Source organism: Oreochromis aureus, linkage group 2 (assembly GCF_013358895.1).
Source record: "Oreochromis aureus strain Israel breed Guangdong linkage group 2, ZZ_aureus, whole genome shotgun sequence".
Classification (NCBI taxonomy): Eukaryota; Metazoa; Chordata; class Actinopteri; order Cichliformes; family Cichlidae; genus Oreochromis; species Oreochromis aureus.
Window position 1 is genome coordinate 23078746 of NC_052943.1, and position 27832 is coordinate 23106577.

Sequence of the window (27832 nt, forward strand, 5' to 3'; positions counted from 1 at the left end):
TGTCCGTGGTGCTGATGGGAATGATGCTCTCCAGTTCTGTGCAGCCGCTACTGCGCATGTTGCATGACAGGTACACGCAAGCCTCCATCTTGGGCATCCCAAGCTGAGGCGAAAGGGCAGCATCCATATACACGTTGATTCAAAAATAACAACAAGCGGGCTCGGAAACCAAAACAAAAATTTTTTGGCAATTTGCCGAGATGTAACTTTTCCCCTCAAACCAATTGAACAAATCGCTTCAGTGCAGGAAGACGGGAACAGAATGGAAACGAAAGGGAGCGAATGGTCGTGGAAGCTCTGTTAACCACTATTTGCACAGTCAGCTTGACTGGATCGAGATTTCTGAGGAATTGACAGGTGACAAAGCCAAACGGTAAGTAGAACTGCGTGCCGTGTTTCGTGAGAGATGACTTTTGTGTTATTTATGTTCATAGCGTGCGCTCGTATGTAGTGAAATCGCATGCTCGTTTTCATATGTGTTGGCATCTTCTTCCTGCATCCCCCCACCCACCCCCGTCATGGTGGTCGCTGCTTGCTATGTTGTGCTCACCTCAGTATCCTCTGCTCTTCTGATGCTCAGGCTTCGGGCGAGTGTCAGCCTCTCTTACTTACTTTTCTCTTGTTAGAAAGAGACCGAATGCGACGTGCAGCCACAGGTTGTGAGAGCCCCGGTAGTCTGCGGATTTATTTTGCTTTGGTTCCATGTCAGTATTTTGTTGAATACATCTGAGGCCTTTCCTCATGGATTATTGGATTAAGCAGTAATAACATAGCAAATAATCCAGTTTTAAGTGGTGATATTACCAGGAATACGACCTATATTTATATATATATCTCAGTTCCACCAAATGACATAGCTGGATTGTTATATCATCAATACTAATAGAATAAATAAATATTCGTTTATTTACCTAAATGTAAACCTTCTTCCTAGCAGAAGTAATTTGAAGTGTTTTGTTTAATGTCCAGAATCTTAAAAACAATGCTCTGCTCTACTGGCAGATTGGCTGGAATTGTTTATTATCCCATGACCTAGGGGCAAACCATGTAGCCTGCTTGAGTCACTGTCAGCCGTTGCATGACAAAGCCTCTGCCGTTGTAACTTTGCCCGTAGTAAAACAGAGCTAGGGCAATGTTCTTCAGTGGTGGCACACAGATGAGTCAGACAGTGCCAAGGTCGAGTTATAGTTTCAGCTGAACTCACATTTATGCTTTAATATCAGTCGAGTGGACGCTTAATTGAGTTTTTTTTGTGTGTGTGTTTTTTTACATTTTGATTGAGAATGTACACAGTTATATATCGACTGGCTTCACTGAGCTCCACTTTGGGACTGGGAGCCAAAAGAGATGCCAAAATAGATACATTCTGACAAAAGCAGATCACTAACTTCTCTCTTCAAGTTGTATAGTTGCACGCTTCAAAAGAAGACAAAATAATACAACTTGGATACAAGAAGACACACGCATAAGTATTAAGCTTTCACAATCCCAACATATATTATGAACCAGTGCGATAATGTTCAGCACTATCAAGAATGATGTGAATGAAATGCATACTAGTTGTATACCTCCCTCTGCTTCATCCTTCTCCTTTTCAGTTAGAATGTGGAAAGAGGCTGAGATTTCACCTACAGAAATGCAAAGGGGAAGATTGCATAGAGAATTTGTAGGTTGCATAAGAAATTGTTTCTCAGAAATGTGGTTGGGTTGCCAAGTCCAACATTTGACACTGGTCCAGCTGTTGCCATCTGAGACGTGTGGATTAGCTTTGACATTATGTTGGCCAGGCGAGTAGTATCCAGCCTTCTGGTTTTCAGGAATTTTCCAAATCGATAAACCAATGTTGTCTTTGTTTGGGCAAAGTGTTTGCATGGAGCCAAAAGGCATTGTACTCAGTGCAGTCAGGAAAGGATTTCTGTTGAGGAAGATGATGATCGATGTGAAGGCAAGGAGTAGACAGGGAGTTGCTGGGTCAAGGCAGTGAGACAAGGAGAGAGAGACAGACAGAGAGTGTTTCTGTCTAGACGGCCTCAGTTAATACACAAGATATATGTTTGGATGAGTGTGTGTTTGTAAGCTGGTGTTGCTGCTTTGCTGTTGGTCTCAGTGTCCCAATGCAATGAAAGGGCAACACTTCTAGATGGACAATGAATCACACAGGTACTGTGGTTGTGAGGTGATTAATGGCCTCTATCAAGAAATGCAAAAATGCTCTGTGTGTAAGTGTGCATTTGTATAGTTTTGTTACTGTAAATACACAGGCCCATATTATCTGTTAGTTGTGTTCACTTTAGTATTATGTTGTAAGAAATGACCGACCAACAGGGACTGTTGGTCATAAATCAATCCAAGGGTTAGAAATCTAAACATGATTGTTGAAATCTAAAAAATGCTTTTGGAAAAAAGTCCTATTGAGCCTTTTTTATGTAAGTTCTGGACTAAACTGAAGGATATTGTAGGCGATATTTATTTCAGCTATCCTTTAAAGGTCACATTCAGCTGACAAGTCCTCAATGACCATTGTTATTCAGGTGCAATGCTTCAGTGATTGAATTTATGCTTGAACTTGCTCTGCTTTATTAAACCTTGTCAGACTGATTCATCTGTATTTCAGACATTTACTGTATGTGACATGCATCTGGAGTAAATATGAATTGATGATGTTAAAAAGAGTAAAGGGTAAAGTTGCAGTGTTCAGGAAACAACAAGCTCTGAAGCTTTAAGCTCTAGCCAACATGGAAGCCATAGAATAACTGTCACATGCAAATAACAGCTGAATTTGTAGAATGTAAAAAAAAAAATCATTGGATTCACAATTTGAAATCATTTAAAGCTTTCTTCGTTTGTTCTTGTCCTTCCATTTTTATTTGATTCATTCATTTTATTCACAATTTTTATTATTATTATTTTTCTTTTACACAGGTTCAGAATGGGCACGAGGAAGTTTGCCATTTTTCTCCTAGTTCTCTTTCTTTGCTTAGACGGAGGACTTGCCAAAGAAAAAGGAGCAAAGAAAGGAAAGAAGAAAGGGAAGCATGTTTACTGTCCATCGTAAGTACCGTGTGGAATAAACAACATCGTGCTGTGTCATATTGGCCTCTGGCGTAGTGACTACACATGTTAGCTTGATGGCTCTATATACAGTAATGCATACGTTTTTCTTGTATACAAGTCGAATAAAGAAGTAAGTTTTGTTTTGTTTGCAATCTCTGTTTTAAATCCATTTCTAAGTAAATCACTTTAATCTCTTTGAAAACCTAAACATTTTCTATGAGTAGAATTTGGTTCTACTTGATTGGTTTCAGTCAATCAACATTATCATGACTGATGTTGACCAAGGCTGGGTGCTCTTGCTAATGATGTTTCTTCAGCCTTACATGTCCATGAGAGCGTCTTCGGATCTAACTGTTCTTGGTGGAAATTTGACTAGTCAGAGATTCTTATGCTCTGTGCTGAGGCAGTCACAGTTTGTCAGGACAGTGCCCGCCTCTACTTTTTGGATCTGGAGCGTATGCAGAGACTTCCTTGGATACCATTTATCTGATTTTTCTCCACTGAAAATGGTCAGGAAGGACTTGGTCAGCATGTTCATCTGAGGGAGCCATGGCCAGTGACCATTACAAAATGTATGGTGAACTCATCTAGGAATGGAGAGCAGTTCCTCAGCAGATCCGGACACTTGTGGAGCCAATAGACAGATGGGGAACTGCTGTCCTTTGTAGAGGAGGCTATACCTCATATTAAACATTTTTTATATACATATATTATAGTGTTAGTCTATTAAATCTGTTAAAAACACAAACTTACATTTATTTATTTTAGTTCTAAAGTATATTTCTGACCATTTGGTAAATAAATTGGAGATAAATTATCTGAATACTGCATCTCAATTCATATTTAAGCCATCTGCCTTTATCTACTAAAAACATTGTCAAACCTAAAATGAGTATGTGGGTACAGATAGTAAAATGGTTGTTATCCTAACAGCAGAACAATTAGGAACATAGGTTTGAAAAATCATATTACGAAGGTGCATTGAACAGCACCTTCGTAATATGATTTTTTATGTAAGGAAAAAGATGCCAACACATATCAACACGAGCATGCGATTTCACTACATACGAGCGCACGCTATGAACGTAAATAACACAAAAGTCATCACTCACGGAACACGGCACGCAGTTCTACTTACCGTTTGGCTTTGTCCTGAACCGCTGGCCAGGACAGGAGTTTTAATGTTCTCTTGTGCCGGTGTGGATTTTCACCAGGTGCTCCCACCTCAATGACTCTAATTAGGCTAGGCAGTTAAGAAAATGGATGAATGGCTATTACAGTGCTTTTTTTCTGTTTGGGTGTAAAACATCTTAGGGGTGGACAACAATTACTCTTTGTAGGAAAAACCCCGACCAATGTTGTCAGTTCAGCATGAAGCTGAAGCATGGTGGACTTTGTCCATTTTACACCTGATGGATCTTACTTTCCAGTCTCTCCACCATACACATAAATAGATCTCAGGTTCTCATTGCCTCTTCAGTGCATGCCAATAGGTGATTCTCAGGTCATGGTTTAAACTATAGAAGTAAATACTGTAGATCACAAAAGGAATGTAACGTAATTATGTCCTGCGTGCTGAGTTATGTGTAATGTAGAGCTGCGCTATCTTCTTCCTTAAATGGTAACAAATGTCTCTACAATGAAGTCTTGAAATGAGGGATAAACTGTTTGATGTAGAAAATTGGCAAGTGGAAGCTGTATGACATGCTTTGTGTTTAATGCTGCAGACGCCTTTGCGGATCAACTAAACCACTTGGTTCCAGTTTAGCTCTTGTGCTTGAGATTGTCAGGAAGGTCTCTTAAAAAAAGAGGAGGAAAAAAAGCGGTTTAGTGGATGGGAATTGGGTTTTACTTTGATCAGGGGAACCGCTGAACATATACACACTGCGCAGCATTCTTGTGTAGCACTTTAGCCCATCCTCAGTGCATGATAAGGTTTACATAATAATATGTATTGAGAAGGGGGAATTCTTTGGCAGAAGCATTCATTGCCACCCAGGAGGAGGATTTTTGTTTCCCCTTTCTCTCTTGCCAGATCCCCTCCTCGTCCTTTTCTCTCTGTCCCACTGTATTTTTCATTAGTCAAGCATATGAAAACAAATTATGTTTGACTGATTGTTGTCATGTTGTTAATGTCTTTACTCTCTGTTATGGCGGTGATATTTTATCAAACGGTGTTGTGTTTTTCATTTTTATAGGAACATTTAAAGTAGACTCAAACAAAAAGAACTACAAAGCACAAAAATAGATTATTTGTCTTGAGAAGTCATTTATACTTGTCACCTGTGCGGCAGATTGATTCTTTTAGGGGAAAATCATTTTAGTAGGTTACTTATTGGCTTGCTTATTGAACTAGTGCAGTTTTTATAAAAATAGTATGATATGTGTTTTGATCAAGCATTTCACTCATTTATCTTAAAACAAACCCTTGAATGATTTTAAAATGAAATATTTTTGCATCCTTTAGAATTTTTCACATACCCAAATGTTTTATTTATGGATAAATAAAAAACTAAACCTAAACTGCCCTGTGTTTACTGCTCAGTAACTTTTATTTGTATGAAAACGTGGTGAGATGATGAACATTGCAAATATTTCAAAATTCAGCATGTTGAGAAAAGTCTTCCATTAGCCTAAGGGATCTTGTCAACTTCCTCAGTCATAATCTGGAAACATCCCATAATAGCAGCACATTTCATTTCTAAACATTGTCTCAGTCTAACAGTTCCTTGGTGGTCCAAATCTTAAAAGCCAATTTAATCCCAGACTGGTAGCTCTCCCAGGTTATAGTTTAATCAAAGAGTATACAGAGTAGAAGTGAGTGCACTGTGCACTTTGTCTGTTCATCTGCCAGGAATTTGACCTGCTAATGTAATCGTGCCTCAAGTTCTCTCTCTGTCTTTTTTATTTGCAGACAGCTGTCATCTGAGGATCTGGCCCGGGTCCCTGCAAATTCAACCAGCAACATCTTGAACAGGTTACTGGTCAGCTATGATCCCAGAATAAGGCCCAACTTCAAAGGCAGGTTTTCTGCTCTTTATCTGTTTCTGTCTCGTTTTTAATTTACATTCTAGCTGCAGTGCTGTCATGCTAATTAAAGAAACACATGCATGTGTACCTCCAGATTTCTTCTAGGAGTTTAATGCTGGAAGTAGGAATGTGGCGGCATTAATCAAAATGCATTCCTTTGCAAATGTAACTTGTGCTTAAACAGTTACAGAAGGCCTGGGTTGACTTCTAGCAGATACTGCTGCATGGACAGATTTTAATAGACACTCGTGCATAGAACAAGTCGATATTTCGAAAGTCTGTCTAAGGTTAGGAATCAGATTAATCAAAATCGCTAAAGCAAGCTTACAGACAAAAAAACCCCCAACCAACCAAACAAGCAAAAGAAACCAGCTGGAACATGTTTATTCAATCCCTGATTTGTCACAACCTTGATCCAAAAAAGAAAGTTCTTTTATACAATGCACAAGTAAAAATTTGATTTTGATGTGAAAGCATGCCTCATCTGTTACCTTTGTACAGTCATTTCTTTTTCATTTTTCATTTTTCAAAGCCCAAAAAACATCCATCGTCAGTGTTTATAGTGTACTGTACACATCACACTGCTGGGAGTACTATGCTTCAGTCTCACAGAAACAGCCATGAAAATAACAAAGAGGTGGCTGGTGGCCTCTTTTTCTGACTGATCGTCTCCCCAGTCTTCAGGTGGATCTGTAGTTTCCTTGCTCTGGCACTTGGCACCAGGAGCTGTATCTGGGACGTAATGTTTGATGTGTAGTCAGCCGACTTAGCGTTCTCCCTCACTCCCTGCGACTGGTCCAGCAGCCAAACATCTGCTCTCGATTTCAGGGTGGCCTGAAATCCTCATCCATTAGCATCCACATCATAATCTCCCAAATTAAGAACTAAACTATGCCTTATGCATTACTTTGCTCAAAGCTGTAACATGGCAAGCTGCTTTTATGGGCCCTATAGAGAATTTCAACGTAATACCAGCATTACCTTGGAATATTACTTCATGTTAATGTTTGATTTGTTGCATTAATGCAAAGAAGATGTGAGCTCTATAACACGCCATAACTTGTGCATTAATTTTGTGACCTGCATGGTAGAATTTATCCAGTGAAACTCGTGAGCCTCAAGTAAACAGCTCAAAGGAAATAATTTATTCAAAGCAGGGTGAGCAGTCTGCATTCATCAACAATTTTATTAGTTTATGCAAAAGGCTGAGTGGGGGACGGTGCCAATATACAGTAAATGTTTAGAGCATGAGCTTGGCAAGGAGATGGGATGATTTTGAGAAGGGATTTTTATTTCTTTGCAATGCTGGGCCTTTCACAAATCCTGACCATTAAGATAATCAATTAAATCACTAGGTACAATATGTATGGTTTAGGAATGCATGTACAGGGGTTTACAGAACAAATGTAATGTAAACTGCAGGTGCAATACTTGATAACTGCTTTGCTTTGAGACATGGGCGAAGCAGTTATTAGACACAGTGAATACAGTTTTCAAAATTACAATTTTCTTTCTCTTTCTAAATCCAGGAATTCCTGTGGAGGATAGAGTGAACATTTTCATCAACAGCTTTGGCTCAATCCAAGAAACAACCATGGTAAGGATTTGTTGCTGCAGCTTGACAGTATTGGTAATCAATACTTCTGCCAATCAGAAGCATTGAATGAGGGCTGAAAACTGCTTTGGCCAACACGTTTTAGGGAGAATTCATGAGCATGTTTTCTAGATGGTATTAGATCATTTAGCTGTGAATCATTATGAAGACTGGGGTTTGCATGCCTCATTTATCTGACGGCTTAATTGCTGATCAAGAAATGCAGTTTGAATACTAATTACTAGATTAAACTCAAGGACGAAGCTGGGTTGACTCTTGATCACTTAGAAAGCAATAAATGGAAATTTCCAGTTTCTAATAAGTCTGGCTCACCTGGTGTGATATATCCAATCATTCAACATTGTAATGGCACAAATTACCAAAATCAACAGTTTTATTTTATTCTGGCATGTGCGTTTTAAAGAAAGTAATCCAGGATGTTTTTAGTACAAAAAATGACCCTTCTTCCCACTTAGTGTTATTATAACTTGTCACATTGTCCCTCATAAATCATTTTTTTGAGGTAAATTTGACTTTTTTTCCCATGTAAGTACAATCACATTTGTACTCAAATGGAAAGTTAATTAATGAAAATGTAAAATTTATAGTTTTTCTAAGGCTGAGACATGTAATATGTATATGACCTTCTTTCAGAAGTTTAGCAGACAAATCTCCATACAGTATTTATGTGTGTGGCAGCCAACATGCATTTCAGTGTCCTTCTCCATGTCCTTTTATTTAATGTTGTATAACTGATCCTATTTTAGTTACAGAACCTAAAGTTAGGTCCATCATTTTTTTTTTTGACAAAGAGACATTATTTGTTTATTGATTTTTCTTAACTTTGCCTCAGTACACAAACACTGTGAATTTAAAATCAAACATGTGATTTATGTGCAGATTTTGAGCTTTAATTCAAGGGCTTTTACAGACTTTTTGTGTTAACTGTTGAGGGATTACAGCTATTTTTATACCTAACCACCCATCAGAGGCTCAAAATTAATTGGACACACTGACATAATTTTAAATATAAGATTAGTTTTGAATATTTTGATGAAAACCCTTTACAGTCAATGACTCCCTTGAAGTCTAGAGCCCACTGACATCACCAAATGTTGCATTTAGTTTTGTATTAAATATCAGAAAAGCAATCTCTATTGGGTTGAGATGGTGGAACTGACTTACCCATCCAAGGTTATTTCACTGCTTGGCCTTAAGAAATTCTTACATTTCTTTTGTGATGTGCTTCGGCTCTTGATTAGCTTGCACTGTGAGAGGTTGCCCTATGTTTCACAGCATTTGAATAAATCTATGCAAAGAGTATAGAGCTGTACACTTCAAAATTCATCCTGCTACCTCACTCAGCAGTCATATCATCAGTAAACCCTATTGGCCTGGTTCCACTGGCAGCCATACATGCCAATTCTATAAAACTGCCTTCCCCATGTTTGATAGGTATTATGGTATGCTTTGGCTCGTAAGCTGTTGCGTCTCTATGTTTTTCTCTTCCGATCATTCTGGTAAAACGTAATCTTGGTTTCATCTGTCCAAAAGTTTTGTCAAAACTGCGCAGGCTCTTTTATTTCTGGCAAAGTCTAATCTGACCTTCTTATTCAGGAGTTTAAGTTGTGAGTTATCTTCTTGACGTCTCTCGTTTGGTTGCTCCATTTTTCACGAAATATCAAGGAAACTGGCCTTACATGACCATTAAACTGCTTGTCACTCAATTTTCCAATTAGTTTTTGAGAACTATGTAAAAATGTCTTTAATTCCTAAACAGTTTTTTGTAAAAACCCCTTGAATTAAAGTTTAAAGTCTGCATGGCAACCACATTTTTATTGTTAAATTTAAAATACACTGTGGTGTTGTACAGAGACAAAATTACACAAATGTCTTTGTCTTTGTCCAACAAATTATGGACCTTGCTGTATTGCCATTCAAACAGCCAAATGTCCAAGAATGATCAGCGTTCAGCAGGGTTAAGTGTTCCATCATGCTCACTTTTATGAGTCATGGCACTCTGAACAAAGTCTTGGATAATATATCCTGGAGTTGGCACTGCTTGAAAATCTACCACACGGGGAAAAAATTGGCAGCAGATAGGTAGTGTGTATTTGCTTATAAAATACTCCAGTCAAGAGTTTCACTCTATTATAGACCACTTAGGATGATAAGTGGAAAATCCTTACAAATCACAGGATGCAAAGATGGTGGAAGAAAATGAACACATCAGGAGGAAACAAACAAAGAAGAAGGGTAATGAAGAAGAAAGAGCTGAGGAAAACAAAGACCTCGAGGAAAAAGTTTTGACCAGTAAAGGAAAGTGTAAAAAACAGACACCATGTTAGAGAGAGAGAGAGAGAGAGAGAGAGAAAGACAAAGGTAAAGTGAAATGGATGGGAGGAGGAAGATTAAATCAGACAGTAGGAGGCCAAAGATCATTAAGACGGATAATGGAAGACAGGGATGAGGAAATTGAGTAGTGAAAAAGAATAAGATAGAGGAAGCAGGAATAAAATTAAAAAGTGTGAAGGTTCAAAGTGTGATGAAAGCAAAGGCATAATAAAGACCGCAAATGGTGGGAATAATCTGAAGAAAGAGACCATAACAGCAAAGACAAAAGGAGAGGATCAAGAAAGCAAGAACAAGACCCAAGAAAGACTAAGTGGAAGAGAAAAAGGCATGCACAAATGCACAACTCTCAAATGGCAGCTTGTTCCTTTCTTCCTTTTTCCCCCTGGACACCCAGACTAGGCATAAACTGAATGAAAGTGAGGAAGGTTTGAAACAAATCTAGCAGAAGGAGGGAGAGACAGCTGGTCACCTCTACCCTCAATTTTTCACTCTGTGGGGTATCTGATCTCAGGAAACCTTCTTTCATTATTCACACCTCCCTCCACCAAACACATTCACTGTATTTAACATACCTATTTTCACATTATGATTATAATCTTTAGAAAACAATGACTAATTTTCTTTGGAGATGGAATAAATTGTCACTATATATGTTTTCACTGCTTCCTAGCTTTAGTTTCCCTCAGTGATTATAGCAAGTTCTTGTGTTAAATCTCTCTGGAATCGAATGTTGTACTGGCAGCTTGATTGTGAGCCAGAAGGAAGATATATTTCCTTGTCTGGTTTTAGAGAAGGAAATGGTGTGGGAATTGACCTGTGTCTCCCTCAGACAGAGAAGAGCCACTAGAACACTATTCATGTTGTATCTCGACACAGGTGTCTAAAATGTGGTTGTATAGAAATGACATCTTATTGCTCCAAAATAAGATATCAACAGCTTGATTGCAAGTTTCCCCTTTCAAAAGAAAATAATGCATCATATGGGCCACTCCTTAACTGTTTGTGCCAAATTCTGACCCTGCCATCTGAATGTCAAAGCAGAAATCAAGACTTAAGAGACTAGGTAACATTGTTCCAAATTTTAGCCTCAGATTTCTGCTCTCAGTTGACAGATGTGGCCCCTGGTGTGATTGTCTGGTGTTGTAATCTGTTTGCTTCAAGGTTTGACATGATGTGCATTCAGTGATGTTGTTTTGCATACTTTGGTTGTGGTTGAGTTACTTTTGCCTTCCTATCAGGTTAAATCAGCCGTTTCATTCTCCTCTCACCTCTGGCATCAACAGTGGATTTTCACCCAGAGAACTGCAGCTCATTGGAGATTTTCTATGTTTTGGACCGTTCTCTGTAAACCCCAGAGATTGTTGTGTGAGAGAATCCAAATCCAGCAGTTTTTTAAATACTCAGAGCAGCCTGTCCGGCACCACAACAACCTAGAAAGGCTCAGAGTCGCTTAAATCTCCCTTCTTTCCACTCTGATGCTCGATTTATTATTTGACCATATCTACATGCCTGATTACATTCAGTTGCTGCCATTAGATTGGCTTATAAAATATTTACATTGACAATTGAACACATGTACCTAATGATTTGGCAAGTGAGTGTATAGATCGACAGTAGGAAATTCCTCAGTAAAGTTAAAATTTGTTTTGGGATACATAAAAGACACAAATAACCCTTAAAATCTACAATTTAACTGTTTTTACTTAGCATTAATTGACATCTCTGCACTGGCTGAAATAATAATAATAATATCTATGTTCACCAGCTAGCTAGGTGCCAAACCATGCGAGAAGTGAGTGACACAACAATGTGTCACAATCATATCAGAATTTCTATTGACCCAAACTTGGCAGATTTGTGTAGTCTATAAACACGTATATTCTATTTATGTCATTTTAACTGCTGTATTTTGACATTGCATCATTTATGTATTGCAAGTGTAATGACCATGGGCAGTTTTTTTTCCCTTGTAATAAATACTAACGTGTTTTAAATTAGGGTAGCAGTAGATGCACATATGCTAAAATTGAGTTATTAAAAATTTCAAGTTCTAATGGTTTCTCATTGACTTTACTTTAGATTTAAGCAAGCTGCCATGTCAAATAACAGAAATTTCAATAATAATATAGTTTAAGGTAATAAAAACAAAAGAATAGAAGGGGAGAGTATACGTTTAAGGCGTATTTCCTACACAAGACTGAACACACACAAAGCTGATATTTTAGCCATTTTATTTGACATACCATCTCTCTTCAACCTCAGCTTAATAGCTCACCTGCTCCCAGAACAGCTTGAGGCCCACCATCAGTGTGTGCACAGAGATGTGTCCCAAAGCTCACAGTGATACTTTCCCACCAGCAAGAATGTGGACATTTTACTAATATGTGCACTAATGAGGTACTTGCTGTTGCTGTGTTGATAACATTTGACCCTTGGACTGTGCAGTTTCTTGTGTGTTGACCGCTTTAAAGACATTACGTTGCAGATGTAAACTGTCACTCTGCACTTTAAGTAATCTATATGTTATTATTCATTATTCAAACATATTTAGGAGGCTTGAAATGTTTTTGTTACCCTTTAAAGCATCTCATTCATTCCCACAGAAAATGCACTTTTTGTACCATCCCCCTTAAAGCTTCAGAAAATGTTAGCAGAAAGATTAGCATATGCTTTATTTTATTCCATTTAGAGAGTTTTCCTTTGGGCATCATTTACCGTGAAAGCACCCAAATTGTGTCCAGTGGAGTTTACATGGAAGTAACATTAACTGTGTTTGTACTCGCCTGGTGTTACACTTAACAGGATTACAGAGTCAACATCTTCTTGCGGCAGCGCTGGAATGACCCCAGGCTGAAACTGCCAGACGACTTCAAGTCCGATTCTCTCACTGTTGATCCCAAGATGTTCAAATGTCTCTGGAAACCCGACCTGTTCTTCGCTAATGAGAAGAGCGCCAACTTTCATGATGTTACCCAAGAAAACATTCTCCTCTTCATCTTCCGTAATGGAGATGTCCTAATCAGTATGAGGTAATTTATTTACTTTTTATTTAACTTGTTTTTAATCAGTGTACTTGAAATGTCGTTCAGTCTTATGTGATTCATTGAAAATAGTCACTTCATCAGATATGCAATAATCCAGGAAAATGCAGCATTACTGTGAATTTTGCTATGACTTAGTATCCCGTTCAATTTAAAAGTCCTTTCGAAAGTACCACTCAATTTTAGTTTTGGCCATAAATCATGAATCTTCAAGTTTCAAAACTAATGAAAAAAAATTATATCATAAGTAGTTTCCAGAACTTTGAGTTGAGATGATTCAGTCTGCAAACAGATCTCATACAGTCTAGGAATGATCTTCACTAATATTTTATCAATACCAGCTTTGATTTATGATACCAAAACATATAGCTTTTGATATTGATATAGCATTCTATATTTTTTACTAAATGGCTTAAACAGAGTGTATTGATGCTTTTGCCATATTAGCTGATCTTTATGCCAAGTAATTATGAGGTTGTTTTATGACTTAGATCTGGGGTCAAGCCCTGTGATCCCTACAGTTTAAAACAACTGGAGATAAAGTATCAGAATTTTAGGAGCGGGACCGCGCCTCCAAACACGCTCCTCCTGGTTCTTATCTATATATGTTCTCCCAGTTCTGCAAGCTGTTCATTCTCATTAACGTTCCCTACCCTCCCTCCCCTTTTCAATTCTTTAACTTCTTCACTTCTAATTAGTACATGGGGATCTGCTAGGCCCAGGGGCCACCACCAGTTCCTTTTGTGGCCTTCCCCAAACTGCAACTCAATTCACGTCCACGCCATTCACCTTCATCTACTAAAACGCTGTCAAACCTAAAATGAGGACATGGGCTCAGCTAGTGAAAGTAATATAAAATTTGTTTTTTCTGTTTTTAGTATACATCTACCTTGCAGTTGGGTTTTTTTGCATTTCTAAATATTTGGTGACAAGCATACAACAACTTAAATGACTTGACTCCAGTGAAAGAATGAAGGAACACCAAACTTTATTTCCTGTCTAGTTTTCGCTTATCTAGTTATTGAGACTGGAGCTCATTTGGTTGTTTGAGTGTTATCCTTTCATACTGCACTTAAGCGGTGGCTGGTGCCTAAGTACTTATTAGGAACATCTAAAAAGCACTAAAAGTCAGTTTTGTGTCCTGCGTTGATAACTAGAGACTAATTTTTAAAAAAGGATAGCGTAGCGTTACCCTGCCTATCTTGAAGTCAAGTCAGTCACAACTCAATTGTTGGAGCTCAGAGGCCGTACTGAAGACATAGCCTTTTCATAGCAGCCTTTCTAGCTAAAGGAGTCCAATATGCTGGATATTTTCAGACTTATTAAAACTTGTATTTGAAAGGGATCATTAGGTTATGGTGTTACTTTGCATCTAGCTTTCTATAAACAGTATACATTAAGCTGTATTTCAGGCTATTAGAGTTTATTATTGGCAATAGAACAAAGAATGTAAACACTTACATGACTTCAAAAGTAATCACTTCATTATGGCAGCTTCATAGTGGAATATTTAGAAATTGTAAACTATGTTAGGCCTCAGTCCCAAGAGCCTAGAGACTGGCTGGTGATTCCCCGACAACCTCTGCTTGCTATGAAAGAAATGTGTGTTCTTTAACTGGTTTGCAAGTGGTTCTTAGGTGTTGCTATGAGAAATCAGTTGCAATGAAGATAGCCCTTTGTGACTGCTTTGTTCACCAGCAGATCATCAAGGTCACTTGTGTTTTCCATGGAAGAAACCACCTCATCTGCAAATTCACCACCCTGTAGCAAACTTGCAAAACTGTGGAAACTGGAATCGGAGAACATTGGCCTTCAAAAAAAAAATTGTGCTTTACCATTGAAAACCAACATATTTCAAAAGATGGATTTTACTTTGTGAATAGTCTCTTCACAGTTTCACTACACTTCCATCCACACTACAGGGAATCATGGCAATCTGCTTGCAACCAAAACTGCTTATCAATACTTCAGCCAGTTATCAGCAACCACTTCTAAGTTATTACCTGGTTTTGTGTGCCTTGAGGGCCGTACCCCTGGGTACAGTAACAATTGAGCATTGAGAGTGTCATATTATGTCAAAACACTAACTGTTCTTTTTAGGCTTTACTATAGGTTTTATGTCAAAAAAAGGAGACACCTCTTGCTACTATTTGGAGCAAAACAACCTCTCCTGAACAAAAAGCTGGCTAATTTGGCATCATTTCAGGCTGAATTAATGTAGCATCAACCTTAATAGTAACCAAATGACTGCTTAGTGTTCTCAATATTAGACTACATAAAAGTGCAGAATTATATTATGTAGCTGTGGGCACATCTGTAAATAAGACTGAGCACATTAAATAATTTTTGACCCAGCTGCATAGAACTATTACCTGTAGTGCTGCCAATGTATTTAATCATGGATCATTTGTGTCTATGCCCTGAAATACTGCAAATTCACTCTGATATATTTTAGTCTATACTGGAAATATTTGTCAAAGTTTTCTGTCCTTCTTTACTTTATTTTAATCTCTTTGTTCACTAATTAAGACTGTAAAACTGGAAACTCAAAAGATAAAACTGTTTACATGCACAAGATTTGGTGAAAAACAGATTCGTACCCTGCCTTTTACCCTACAACAAGTAGAATAGGTTCCAGGCCCCTATGTAACACACAACTGGATAACCAATAGAAATGTGAATGTATAGATTTAATCTTCAAAGGAATTGCTGTTAGGTTTTAGTCATCTCCAAAGAGAATTGTCTGTATGTTTGCATGTACCATTTTATTCCATGTTAATGTATCACTCAGAAAAAAAGCCTTTCGGGTTAAAGCCTTGACTCCAGTGTGATCTAGGGTTTCATTTTGTGAAGTGTATACAATAATATATGCAATGAATACAATAAAGTGGCCATAAATAAAAAAAAATAAAAATCTTCTTCCTCCGACAGGTTGTCCATCACCCTTTCTTGTCCACTGGATCTGACCTTATTCCCTATGGACACACAGAAGTGTAAAATGCAGCTTGAAAGCTGTAAGTTTTTCTAAATTAACAACACTTTAAAGTATCTCATCAGTATACACATGTGCTTGCTGATATTTTAGACATTCAGTATTTATGAGTTGGGAATATGTTTGTTGTTTTTGTAAAGTAGTTGGTTTTGGGGTAAATGAGAGCTTTTTGCTTGTGTTTAGCAGCCAATTCCAGTGGTGAACACTTAGTGCAGTAGAATAAATCATCATATTTTAGGGTTGTCGTGAGAGTCTCATAGCTAATTGAGCTTGACTTGTGTTTACTGCATCTTGTTTACAAAGCGGTTAGACTTAAATAAGCAACATAACTTGAACCCATTACCCTGTAAAGCCAAACCTGACTGCTGAGATGTATCATATTCTGGATGGCTTCATGCATTTGTTATGTTTTGAACTGTTATGTTCATTGCAAGGGTGGTAACGGTGGGCTTAAACTATAAATATATATGTGTGTGTGTTTGACTGTTTTTCTATCTCTGGATCTCTGCCCTCCTGTTTTCCAGTTGGTTATACAACAGATGACCTGCAGTTTATGTGGCAGACAGGAGACCCTGTGCAAATGGATGCTATTGCTCTGCCACAGTTTGATATCAGACAAGAAGATATTACTTATGGAAACTGCACCAAATACTATGCAGGCACAGGTACTTTCTTCGTCATGAAACAATATAAAGTGTTTTTTAATTAGGAAGTTAAAAAGTTTTGACTGTCCAAAGAAAGTAGTTACGCTCAGCTGACAGTAAAAGTGTACAGCAGAAGTCTGAATGGGTATATTGAACTACTAAATCACTTTTTTTCTCCGCTGGCATCTGCGCTACAATTCCGACTGTCTATCTATGGACATTGTTTTAAGCAATATTCATTTTTTTTTAAAGAAAATTATCCTCAACCTAAAAGTATATTCATATGGATATGTCTGCCATTGACTGTAGATCATGTCCCTCTTGGATATCCACCGAAAATCACAGTCACTGAGCAGACAGATATATCAGATAACTTAGGACAAATTCAGAAATATTGCAAATTTACTTAGTCATGACTGAAAGGTTACTCTGACTCTCCTCAAAGTAAACAAAATAATAATATTAGCACATGCTGCAACTTGAAACATGGAGTGACTTCGAGTTGTCACAGTGCAAACTCCTCTCATTCATTTTATTTCTATTTCATGATCTGTTATCAGTAGTCAAACCTAATGTTGACAAGTTTAAAGTAATTTAGAGTTTAAAAAGACAAACCACAGTGAAGGTTTCGCTCATGGTTAAATAAAATGTAAAGACAGAAAAAACAAACAAAAAAACCATTGAAATGTTTTTAATTTATTAATATGAATGTGATCCCTGAGCCCAACACACCAACACAAATCGCTGCTCTAATGAGGACACAGATGACTCTTCTCTTAGTATGCTGTCTGGCTAGCTTAGCATTAGCATGCTGTCCGTGCAGACTCTTGCAAAGAGCTGTAGTTGTGTGACCAGCAGAATGCAGCTTTTTCTGTCCTGGATGTATTTTCCACTTTACCATGACGATCTCATCCGTTTGTGCAATTCTGAAGAATGTTTACAGGACCTTGAGAAATCTCTGCTATGGAGATTTAAGGCAGTTGTAAAGGCCAAAGTGGGGCGAATGTAGTACTAGCAAGGTGTAGCTAACAGGTTGTGCACTGAGTATAGTAAAAACAACTGTGGTAACATTCAGTTTTCCAAGAATATCTTTTAATTATTTGGCTTCATTATGTCCATTACAGCCTATCATTTTAAACAATCACACGGTGGTGGTTTATTAAGGAAGTTAACCAAGATACTTCTGAGTGTGTTTTACCAAAATTTCTGATGTTATCATCAAATGGCCAAATGTACAACAAGGACTAGACAGGATAAGATCTGTTTGTTCCCATTTGTCATGAGAAGAATTTAAAAATACAAAAGGTTGAGAAAAAAAGTTAAAAAAAACTGTTAACTTACTCTGAAACTAAAATAAAATAAAGAAAAAATAATTTAAACAAGTAGACTTGTTTAAATTATTAGTATATTACACATACATAACATTTGCAAATGTTATGTATGTGTAAATCTATTGTAGAATTATGTCACTGTATAAATATGAAATAATAAAATCGTTTTGAAATTGCAGCCAGCAGGAAAAAAACATATTTCTAAAAATCTGATTTGTCCCCAGGTGGTGATTTTACGTTTTTATCTGCTGTCTTGAACTGCGTTTGAAGCTAGCAAATTAGGTGTGCAGCATCAGTTATCATGACAGTGTACCAGTGCCAGAAGTGAACCACCTACTGGGTTATCCTTCTTGGTCCTAAATATTGAATTGCATTACAGGCCTCAGTACCCTTATATGCAATTATGTGAACCTTACTGAATATTGTTGATAAGAGTTTTCTTCTTTTTTAAATGTGTCTAAATACCAGTGAAGAAACCTTATGGGCAGCAGACAGCTTGTAAAAGTTGCCATTTTTCCAGGCTGCTAGCCGAACTAAGAATAACAACTAATCCTGTAATAAAAGAAGTAAAATGCAAAAAAGAAAAAAGTTATAGTACTGTCGTATACACTTATGCCGACTTACGTGAGTACAAAATGAATTCACAATGAAATGGAAAAATCTCTATCAGCCAACAGAGCTGGTATGACCTCAATGCTCTCACACTTGGGGAGGCACACTGCTGGTGATGAGTCAGGCTTTTAACTGGTTGCCATGGCTACCTGGCCAGACACAAAGATCACCTCTGTCTACGACTGGTTCAAGCCTGCTTGGCGACACAGGCGGCCCTTATATGCTGTATAAAAGCTCCAGAGATCCCTGAGCTAGTTAAATATTACTTCAGCCCACCCACTCTACCATCCCATTAGACCGACTAACTAGGCTCCATATTCAGAAACAAAAGGCTCCTGGAAAAGGTCTGAATCTTATGGATTCTTATTCCTCTGGCTTACTAATGATGGCTTTAACTCCAACAGGAATGAGTGATTGAAAAACAGATAAGTTATTAGTAGGAATGTATACAGTACTTTCAAGCAAAATCACTTAAAAAAAGAGAAAATGGAAGTGCCAGTTCTAACAGTAATAACTCAAAGGATTTGGGGCAGGTTCAGACATCCTACACATTTGGCACATTCACAGTAGGAAGCAGTATTTTCTGATGTGCGGCCTTGACTGCTCAAAAAGGTCTCAGCTTTAACAAAGTTATTTGAAATGATATTAAAGTCCTTAGGCCTATTGGCTGTTGTCTTCTCTTTCTGCTTTCTCCATGACAAATGATACACACTACTGCAGTTTGCTTTTCTCTTTGGCCAAAGGACGAGGTAGAGTGCATAAAGAACTTACCTTACCTCCTAATGCCTAATGTGGCTTTTATAGACCGTTCAGTGAAGTGCCAGTTCTCTCACCTGCTCTTTTACAGTTAAGGGACTGGATGCTCTGAAGACCACATTTCTACCAATATGTAACATTCGATTTTTTCTTGTTGATCTTGAAACTACTGCTAGCTATTGCCTCTAATAAATTATACTTTCGAGGAAAATGTGGAGCATGGGCTTCATATAGTGCCATTTCTCTGAATTGGGACACATAAATCATGTGCATGACGGCACTGCCAGTGCCATCAAGCACATGCCTCCTTAACTACCTTAGCTATGTTTTGATGAAATCATGTTTTGATATGTGACCATTGTTTCCATTGTCATGCAGGGTACTACACTTGTGTAGAGGTTATCTTCACCCTAAGGCGACAGGTTGGCTTCTACATGATGGGTGTTTATGCCCCTACGCTGCTCATCGTAGTCCTTTCATGGCTTTCCTTTTGGATAAACCCTGATGCAAGTGCTGCCAGGGTTCCTTTGGGTATGGATTACTTGATAATTTTCACCGATCTTTATCAGTACACATTATCTGTGAAATATTTCTTGTGCTTCCATCCAGGGATAAGTGCATAATTAGATCAAAAAGAGTGATGGGTGAGAGTGGATTTTTTTATTGGAGAATTTAGACATTAAAACTACTGTCTAAAAGGATTTCTATCGGGCAAAAGGCTATAGTAAATACATAGAAACCACTCTAAAGTATTGGGATGTTTGTATGGATCACTGACCTCATCCATCACTTTGACACCACGAAGGACTTGTCTGTCGAGGTTGGTGTTAAAGCCATCGTTTTTCTGTATGTGACAAATCACTGAGTATCGCTGTAATTGACAGATGGGACCCATGAAGCAAGAACCCTTGTCCAGTGTAAACTAAATACACATGAATCAGAGCTGAGAGCTTAAACCCATGTTTAAGTGCAATAACTGCCCCCTTTGCTGGTTAGTCAGTTGGTTTATGCCTAACTTTGGTTTCTCTTTGCTATTATGTTTCAACTCTAAAACATTCATCCACTCAAGCTAATTTTCCCATTTAGACAAGAAGCTGATTCCCATAAACATCCACTGATAAAATGCCTTTTGGTAGATTTTAGCTTATTATTACTGGAGGCAAGTCCAGGCTCTTGTCTTTCACTGAAATTCTTATTTTATTCCTTGCAATCAATAAAGTGTTACGGAGACAGTGGGAATGCAGAAGCTACTTGAGCTGCCCAACAAGGCACACCTGATCCCTATTAAACAAAGTAATGAAGGAGTGTGCTGAAGCACACAGGTGCTGTTTTTTTTCCAAATTAAAGAAGCACACGTTGCATCAAGCCTGAAGGAGTTTCAGGTAGATTACCAGAGTGTTAGAACGAGCCCTAAGGGGGGTGACAAGGTAGTACTTAGATTATAGTGTGTGTTTGTATATGTACTGCATAAATCACAGGACCCAGATGAGCAATATCTAGTGACCCCCTTTTTATAACACTGATTGTTGACACAATTTGTCTTTCACTTAGGCCTCTATGTTGGAAAAAGGAACTAGGTTAATATACTCTAAACACAGGCTGGCACCACTGGCTAATATGAAGTTGTCAGTTCTTTTAAACAGTCGTTTTCATACGTTTCCTCAGCTAAAACACACTCTTTTCATAGCATCTTTATAGTTTACCGTGTTTTTTAATTTCTTTGTCATGCCCTGTACATGCCCTTATGTCTTGTGTCTCTACTTAATGGATGTCCTCAAAACATGTGACACCTGGAACTGATTAACTAACCTGGTCAAATTGTAGCTCAATTTGACTTCTGATGTGGTATAGTACAATACATAACAGTGATAAATTTACCACTCAAATGCTCCAAATCACAGGCTCCACTGTGATTTTTCACATTCAGTTTAATGAAATAGCTGAATAAGTAATTTGGTTGGGAAGGCCATCTCTGGTTGATGTTACAACTTGAAATTCAAGTCCTGAATCTAAAAATACTCAGATAAAGACACTACTACTGTCTAATGAGTGAATGTAGTGAACTAACAATTATTTGTACAGCAGACATATTTCAAGTATGTGTTACATGTACAAAATATAAAAGTTTTGGCACACCCTTATGTGTTCAGATTAATTAGAAAAATGCCTCAGCCAGGTTATATATCATGGTATAGATGTTATATTTGCCTATGTCTTTTAGATGTTTATGCATTATCTTTCCTTCATATGCTGTAAATGTTTATACTACACTTTACAAACACTACACTTTTCAGAATTGACAGAGTATTTGTAGATCTTGTGCTGGCTTGAGAAAAAATCTTTCCACTTTGCTTGTCCCCCTCCTCCTTCATAATTCAACCTGTGTGTAATATGTCAGTGTCACCCACATCCAGTGTCACACTGGCACCTCTGTGCGTGTGTGTTCAGGGCTGCACAGATAAGATAATCCATTGTTATCCCACTTCAGTCTTCCAGTGCTTCCTTTTTTCCATCCTCCCCCCAGTTGTTTATCACCACTTTCATTCCATCATCACTCCAACTCCTCCTGGAAGCCTCCCCTGACTTCTCTCTAAATGGGATCAGTCCAGGTCAGTTAGCACCCAGGTGTGGGAATACTCTCATTTATAGCTCTGTGCCATGTGTGTGTGTGTGAGTGTTAGTGTACATGTGGATATACTGTATGTGTCCATGTGCTCAGTGAACTGAGGTGTGTGTTTTTATGTTTAAACAGCATGTATTCTTGCCGCATAGGGAGAGTGAAGAGATGTAACAATATAACTTGGTGTGCTGTGACACAACAGAAATTTTCTGTACAGTATGTTGTTCCTGTTTTTCATGCTCATATAAAGCCCAAGTGTTTTTTTACTGATGAACAACACACCAATATTGCCACTTTCATATTTCTCTCTGTTCGTTGTTAATAGGTGGGCTTCCACAATTCTGTAATTAAAGTTTATTCCAGTGAGAAAGAAGCAATTTGTTTAGAAATCCTGAACCCGGTATGAACGTTTTGTTGATGAGTGACCAATATGAGGCCTGGAGGCAAAACCTAGTAACCATTTATATGTTTTATTATGTCCCTGAAGCAGAACTATTATTTGAAAAAAGTGTGCAAAGCTCTTTGTCAGTTCTTAGAACACCCTCTAAAGGCTGGCTGTAATTATTTCTGCTGTATCCTCTAAGAATGCTTTGGTGCTTTGCAAAGGAATCTGTAACCTGTAATCCTATTGGCTATTAACGATAAAAATGATTTAAAAATACTCTTTCATTAAAGGCTCTTTGAGCTCTTGGAGATTTCCTAATAAATGAGGTAACTCTTTGCAATTTATAAAAGCTTTTGTGCAGATTAGTGTATTACTAAATAAATTTTTTATTTTTTATTCATTAAAGATGAAACGTATCAGTTTTCCCTCCTCAGCAGTAAGTTAATCAAATGCTTTATTGCTGTGAAAAATAAATATTTTTGCTATACAGGGAGGAAGTTCTTGTTTTGATTGCTAGCTGTTTTCACAGGGACTAAAATGTACACATATATCTCAATATAAAAAAACAAACCAAACACAAAAAAATACCTCATCTGACTATGATGACTGACAAGGTCTCTTGTTATAACTCTCCATACAGGCATCCTCTCAGTGCTCTCTTTGTCCTCTGAGTGTACCTCCTTGGCCTCAGAGCTGCCTAAAGTATCCTACGTCAAGGCTATCGACATCTGGCTCATTGCTTGCCTGCTGTTTGGTTTCGCCTCGCTGGTGGAGTATGCCGTGGTTCAAGTGATGCTCAACAGCCCAAAACGCATTGAGGCAGAGAAGGCAAAGATAGCATCCAAAGAGAAGGCTGCAGGAAAGAGCCCTGCTGCCCGGAACAACACGGTCAACGGAACCGGAGGGACACCGCTTCACGTCAGCACCTTGCATGTCAGTATAGTTGGTTTGATAATTTGAGTATGTGTGTTTAAATCTGTAAGTCACCTCTAAGTAGCCTTCTTACTAGAGTTTGCATGCAGTATAACAGGAGCAATTTAAATGAAAATGCACCAGAGGACACATGCTTTGCATATGGTGCTCAAACTAGTGGAATCCACTTTTTGCAGTCCAGTTTAGATCTATTATCATGATCATCAACAGCTTTTACTTTTTCAGAGTTTCAACTTTGCATATGCGTAAATGTCACCATTTCTTGTCAGTCTATACGCTTTTCATATAAAAAAACAATTCAAATTGCCAAAAATCTTTCAAAAGAAAGAGGGCAGTTGATATAGGCGTGGCCACATTAGGCTTAAAACTATATACCTGTGTTTGGAACACAGAAACTCCGGTGCCAAAACGCAAAACCTTTTCTCTTCAAATGCAAATAGAAAAAAAGCTATTTTTTGACATATCAAAAGCTTAAAATTCCCCATTGAAAGGCGTTTAAAACCTCTGATTTTGTTCTTTATCCATTTATATCTATTTAGTTTTTGCTAAAGAATATTTGGACATGGAGGCATAAACCAAAACATCTTTAAATTGCCTGAAACCCTAAATAAGCACTCAAACATTAGGCATAAATATTTGCATCATCCATCAAGATAACATCGAGGGTATTTATGTTATGTGTGACTTGATTTCAGTTGCATTTTGCTTAATGAGAGCACAGACGCTTGTGTAATCAATAATGATGATATCCATAATGACCTCTTTGGGTTTTGATGCTCCAGTTAATCACCAAATCATTTTAACGATGGTGCATTTTTGTTGTTGAGTGACTGTTGAGTGTTTGGATGCCTGTGTATAGTTTTTTTGATTTAATGTAACTCCCAAACCACATCAACAACCAGATCCAGCATCTGATAGGAATATTAAGGCACTGAGAAAAGGGAAATCCAGTCATTAATCATTGGCATTGTGTCTGACATACACAAATGCACAGCTTGGTCAGGGCTCAAGTCTGACACTTACATGCACACGCAGGATGTTGCATGGGTCTTCCGATTGTATGGCCTAATTGAAATTAATTTACCTCTGAGTCTATGTTAGTCCGAACCACATTTGGTCTGAGAGGATTACATTATTCCATTGAGGTTTAATAGGTTTTCTTGTCAAAACCAAATCAAAATAATGAAGCTTTAATGAGCTTAATGACTTCAGTGAATAAGCATCCTTAGTCTGATTAGATCCTGTTCACCCCGCAGGCCTTCAGGGAAGTCGATGAAAGGGATTTTTTTTGGATGACATTAACTTAAGTCCTCCTGCAGACTGTTTTGTGTAAGCACGGGTTGTGATAACATGTAGAGGCTGTAGAGGAGTCACAAGAACCTAGATGAGAGAACAGCCATATTAGGCAAAATTTTATAAAACAAAGCAAGTCTAGTTTTGGCTCCAAAGATATTTTTTCCTCTTAAAATAGCAGTAGCTTTGATTTAGCTTCAGAGTTCTATCCAAGTTTCAAGATCAAACAGCTCTTTTACAACATTTTCAAAGTGTAGTCTGTTTTCAATTGAGTCCAGCTATCTTGCATAGCCTCATTTCAATGCTCCTTTCAGTTTGGAGAAAAACCTCCATACAGAATAGATGTGACATCATCGCTACTGTAAAGAAACAGAACACTTTGTTATGTGTCAAAGAGTAGTCAGAGCAAGTGTGGCATTCAGTTAGCTTTTGCCATAATAAGAGGTTTAAAAACGGCACAGTCAAAAATGTTTCTGTATGCTGTGTTGTGCTGCTTGGTTCGTAAGAAAGGTATCTATACAAAGTACAGAGGTGATGGCAAAAGTTTTAGTTGTAAAAAATGGGAAGATTCACACCTGCCTCATGCAGTCTTAGTCTGATAAATAAATATACATTCCAACTTGCAGAAAAATGCATGTGTCTGTATTTGTATATCAGAAATTACTCTTATGTCTTATGTGATGTGGTTAGGTACACTTACCTTCATAATTTGTTGGACAAAGACACATTTTTGCAGTTCTGTTTCTATATGTCACCACAGTGGATTTTAAATCAAGCAATTCATATGTGATTGAAGTGCAGACTTTTGGCTTTAATTCAGGGGGTTTTACAACAAATTTGGATCAAGTCTTTAGGAATTACAGACATTTTTATACATAGTCTCCTGTTTTTAGGGCTCAAAAGTAATTGGACAACTTACTAATAAGCAGTTTTGTGGCCAGAACAGGCCCATTCCTTCATTTCATGACAAATGAAGCAGATATAATGTGCTGGTATATCTTATCAGCTCCATTAAAACTGCTCCTGTGCATTGTTCGCTGGGAAAGGCCACTTCCACTTGGGGTGTGCTTGGCTTGCAGCCGTGCTTCAGTGTCGAAATAACATCCACATAAATGGCAGGACTCTGGGTTTCCTGGTGGAGCATGTTTTTGGCTCAAGTGACTGGATGTAATAGAAAACACTTTTGGCAGCTACTAAACAAGTAGAGAACGACTGATTGTGCTGCAAGAGGTTAGTGACAGGCATGAGGAAAGATGTGCAGAACTTAAACTAAAGTAGCAGATGAGTTCTGTCTGCTCTAATAACTTAACTTTGGTCAACATGGGAATAGTGTTCCAGTGTGAACTTTGCAGCTAACCATCCTTATTTAATTTTTACTAAGCTACAATAAACTACAGTGCAGAATAATGCAGTAGAGGTATGGTTTCATTGGTTTAAAGTCTTAAATTCACTGAAGAACTTGCTGTACAGGTGGAATAATCTTGGGGCCACTGATAAAGCTACAAGCCTTTATGGATTGCAAAGTCAGTCTGTTGCTCACTCAACCAGTTTTGTAACCATTTTGCTGTGGCTACTCTGCCTTAGGGGCTGCCCGTAGCTCTTTCGGAATATTACTCTAATCTTATCATGGCTCAGATGTTTCACACAGATAAATGTATTTTTAGAGAGAAATGATGCAGAATTCAATAATCAAGTCGGTCTGTGTCTGTGTGTGCTTTTGTCTTGAACCCAGGTGGCTGAGACCCGCTGCAAGAAGGTGTGCACCTCTAAATCAGACCTGAGGACCAATGATTTCAGCATTGTGGGTTCACTCCCACGGGACTTTGAACTGTCAAACTTTGACTGCTACGGGAAGCCCATCGATACTGGTTCTGGTCTCGGCAAATCCCAAGCAAAGAACAGCAAGAAACCTCCTCCGCCAAAGCCGGTCATCCCATCTGCTGCCAAAAGAATTGACCTGTACGCGAGAGCTCTCTTCCCTTTCTCCTTCCTCTTCTTTAATGTGATTTACTGGTCTATATATTTGTGATTATCTTCAAATGATCTTGTATTATCGACCACCCCCCCCACACCGTCACAAGTTTCTTAATTATCAAAGTGAACTTAAAGAAATGTGAAACCTACCCATACAAAATGATTTTTGAGAATCATTATATATTACTATAATTGTTATATTTATCTTAAAAAACACACACACATTGTGATCATTTGTGTATAAAAATGATTCCAAATCAGTTTTTCTTATCTTTCCTAAAATGGATAGTTAAAAAAAGCATTGTTTGTTTTTGTAGTACTTAAGAGGTTAATACAGGATAGCAGATAAAGCAACTGATCTGATGCAAACAAATCCACAAAGACTGATTAAGAAATAAACTGTAGACGCGCAGATCGATTGATGATGCTTATCGATTTATTCATTTATTTGTTTGATTAATTTTTGCAATTGCCCAGTGGGAGTATGCTCGCAAGTTAAATAAGTTAAAGCGTTTTATTTAACCTTCAATGCAACGTGCAACATTATAATTACCTTGCATGTTAAAATAATGCATGTATATGAAAACAAAGTATAAATATATATATATAGAATATATATTTAGTACATTTATTTAATATTATTTTGATTTGCTCTTGAGAAGATATGTGGATGTGAAACACTCCTATTCCTGCTCAGACAGCCATGTGACACTGCCACTCCTCCAGAAAATGTAATATTTGACACTTTTATTGTGTGTAAATGGGTCACTACTGAACTGGGACCATATGTTTGTGAAATACACAAGCAAAGAAAATAAATGAATAAGCAACTTTTCACCATTTAATGTGATTAAACTAAACAAAGATTTAAATCGAGAACTGTTTTTCATTAATTGCTATGCTGCAAATACTCATATTCTTTACCTTTTTTAAATTTGTTTGTTGATTATTACTCAGCCTGCAGCTGGTTAACATGTATTTGTATTACTTACAATAAGACAAAAAACTGTCTATATTTACAACATTTTCCCTTCTGCACTGTCCATTTGCATTCTGAACATCATGCGACATCTGTTTCTTCACCTAGGCTTGACCTCTCCTAATCTGCTAAACCAGCCATCAATTATTCATGAAAACCTGCTTTGAAAATGACCCCAGACCATCACTGTGAGACTTCTCATATGAAATCTGTCTCTGACTTAATGAAGCAAGATAAAT

At 37.7% G+C, this 27832-nt stretch overlaps 1 protein-coding gene across 1 annotated transcript; it reads left to right on the forward strand.

Annotated features, from left to right (window-relative positions):
• The first annotated feature begins 95 nt into the window (after positions 1 to 95).
• glrbb (glycine receptor, beta b) lies at positions 96 to 27454 on the forward strand. Its single transcript, XM_031757919.2, has 10 exons — positions 96 to 373; positions 2923 to 3051; positions 5969 to 6075; positions 7614 to 7681; positions 12836 to 13062; positions 16006 to 16088; positions 16591 to 16731; positions 19788 to 19940; positions 23055 to 23347; positions 26373 to 27454. Exons 2-10 carry the CDS (start codon positions 2930 to 2932, stop codon positions 26667 to 26669), a joined length of 1491 nt encoding a protein of 496 aa, XP_031613779.1. The 5' UTR covers positions 96 to 373; positions 2923 to 2929; the 3' UTR covers positions 26670 to 27454.
• Positions 27455 to 27832: the final 378 nt, after the last annotated feature.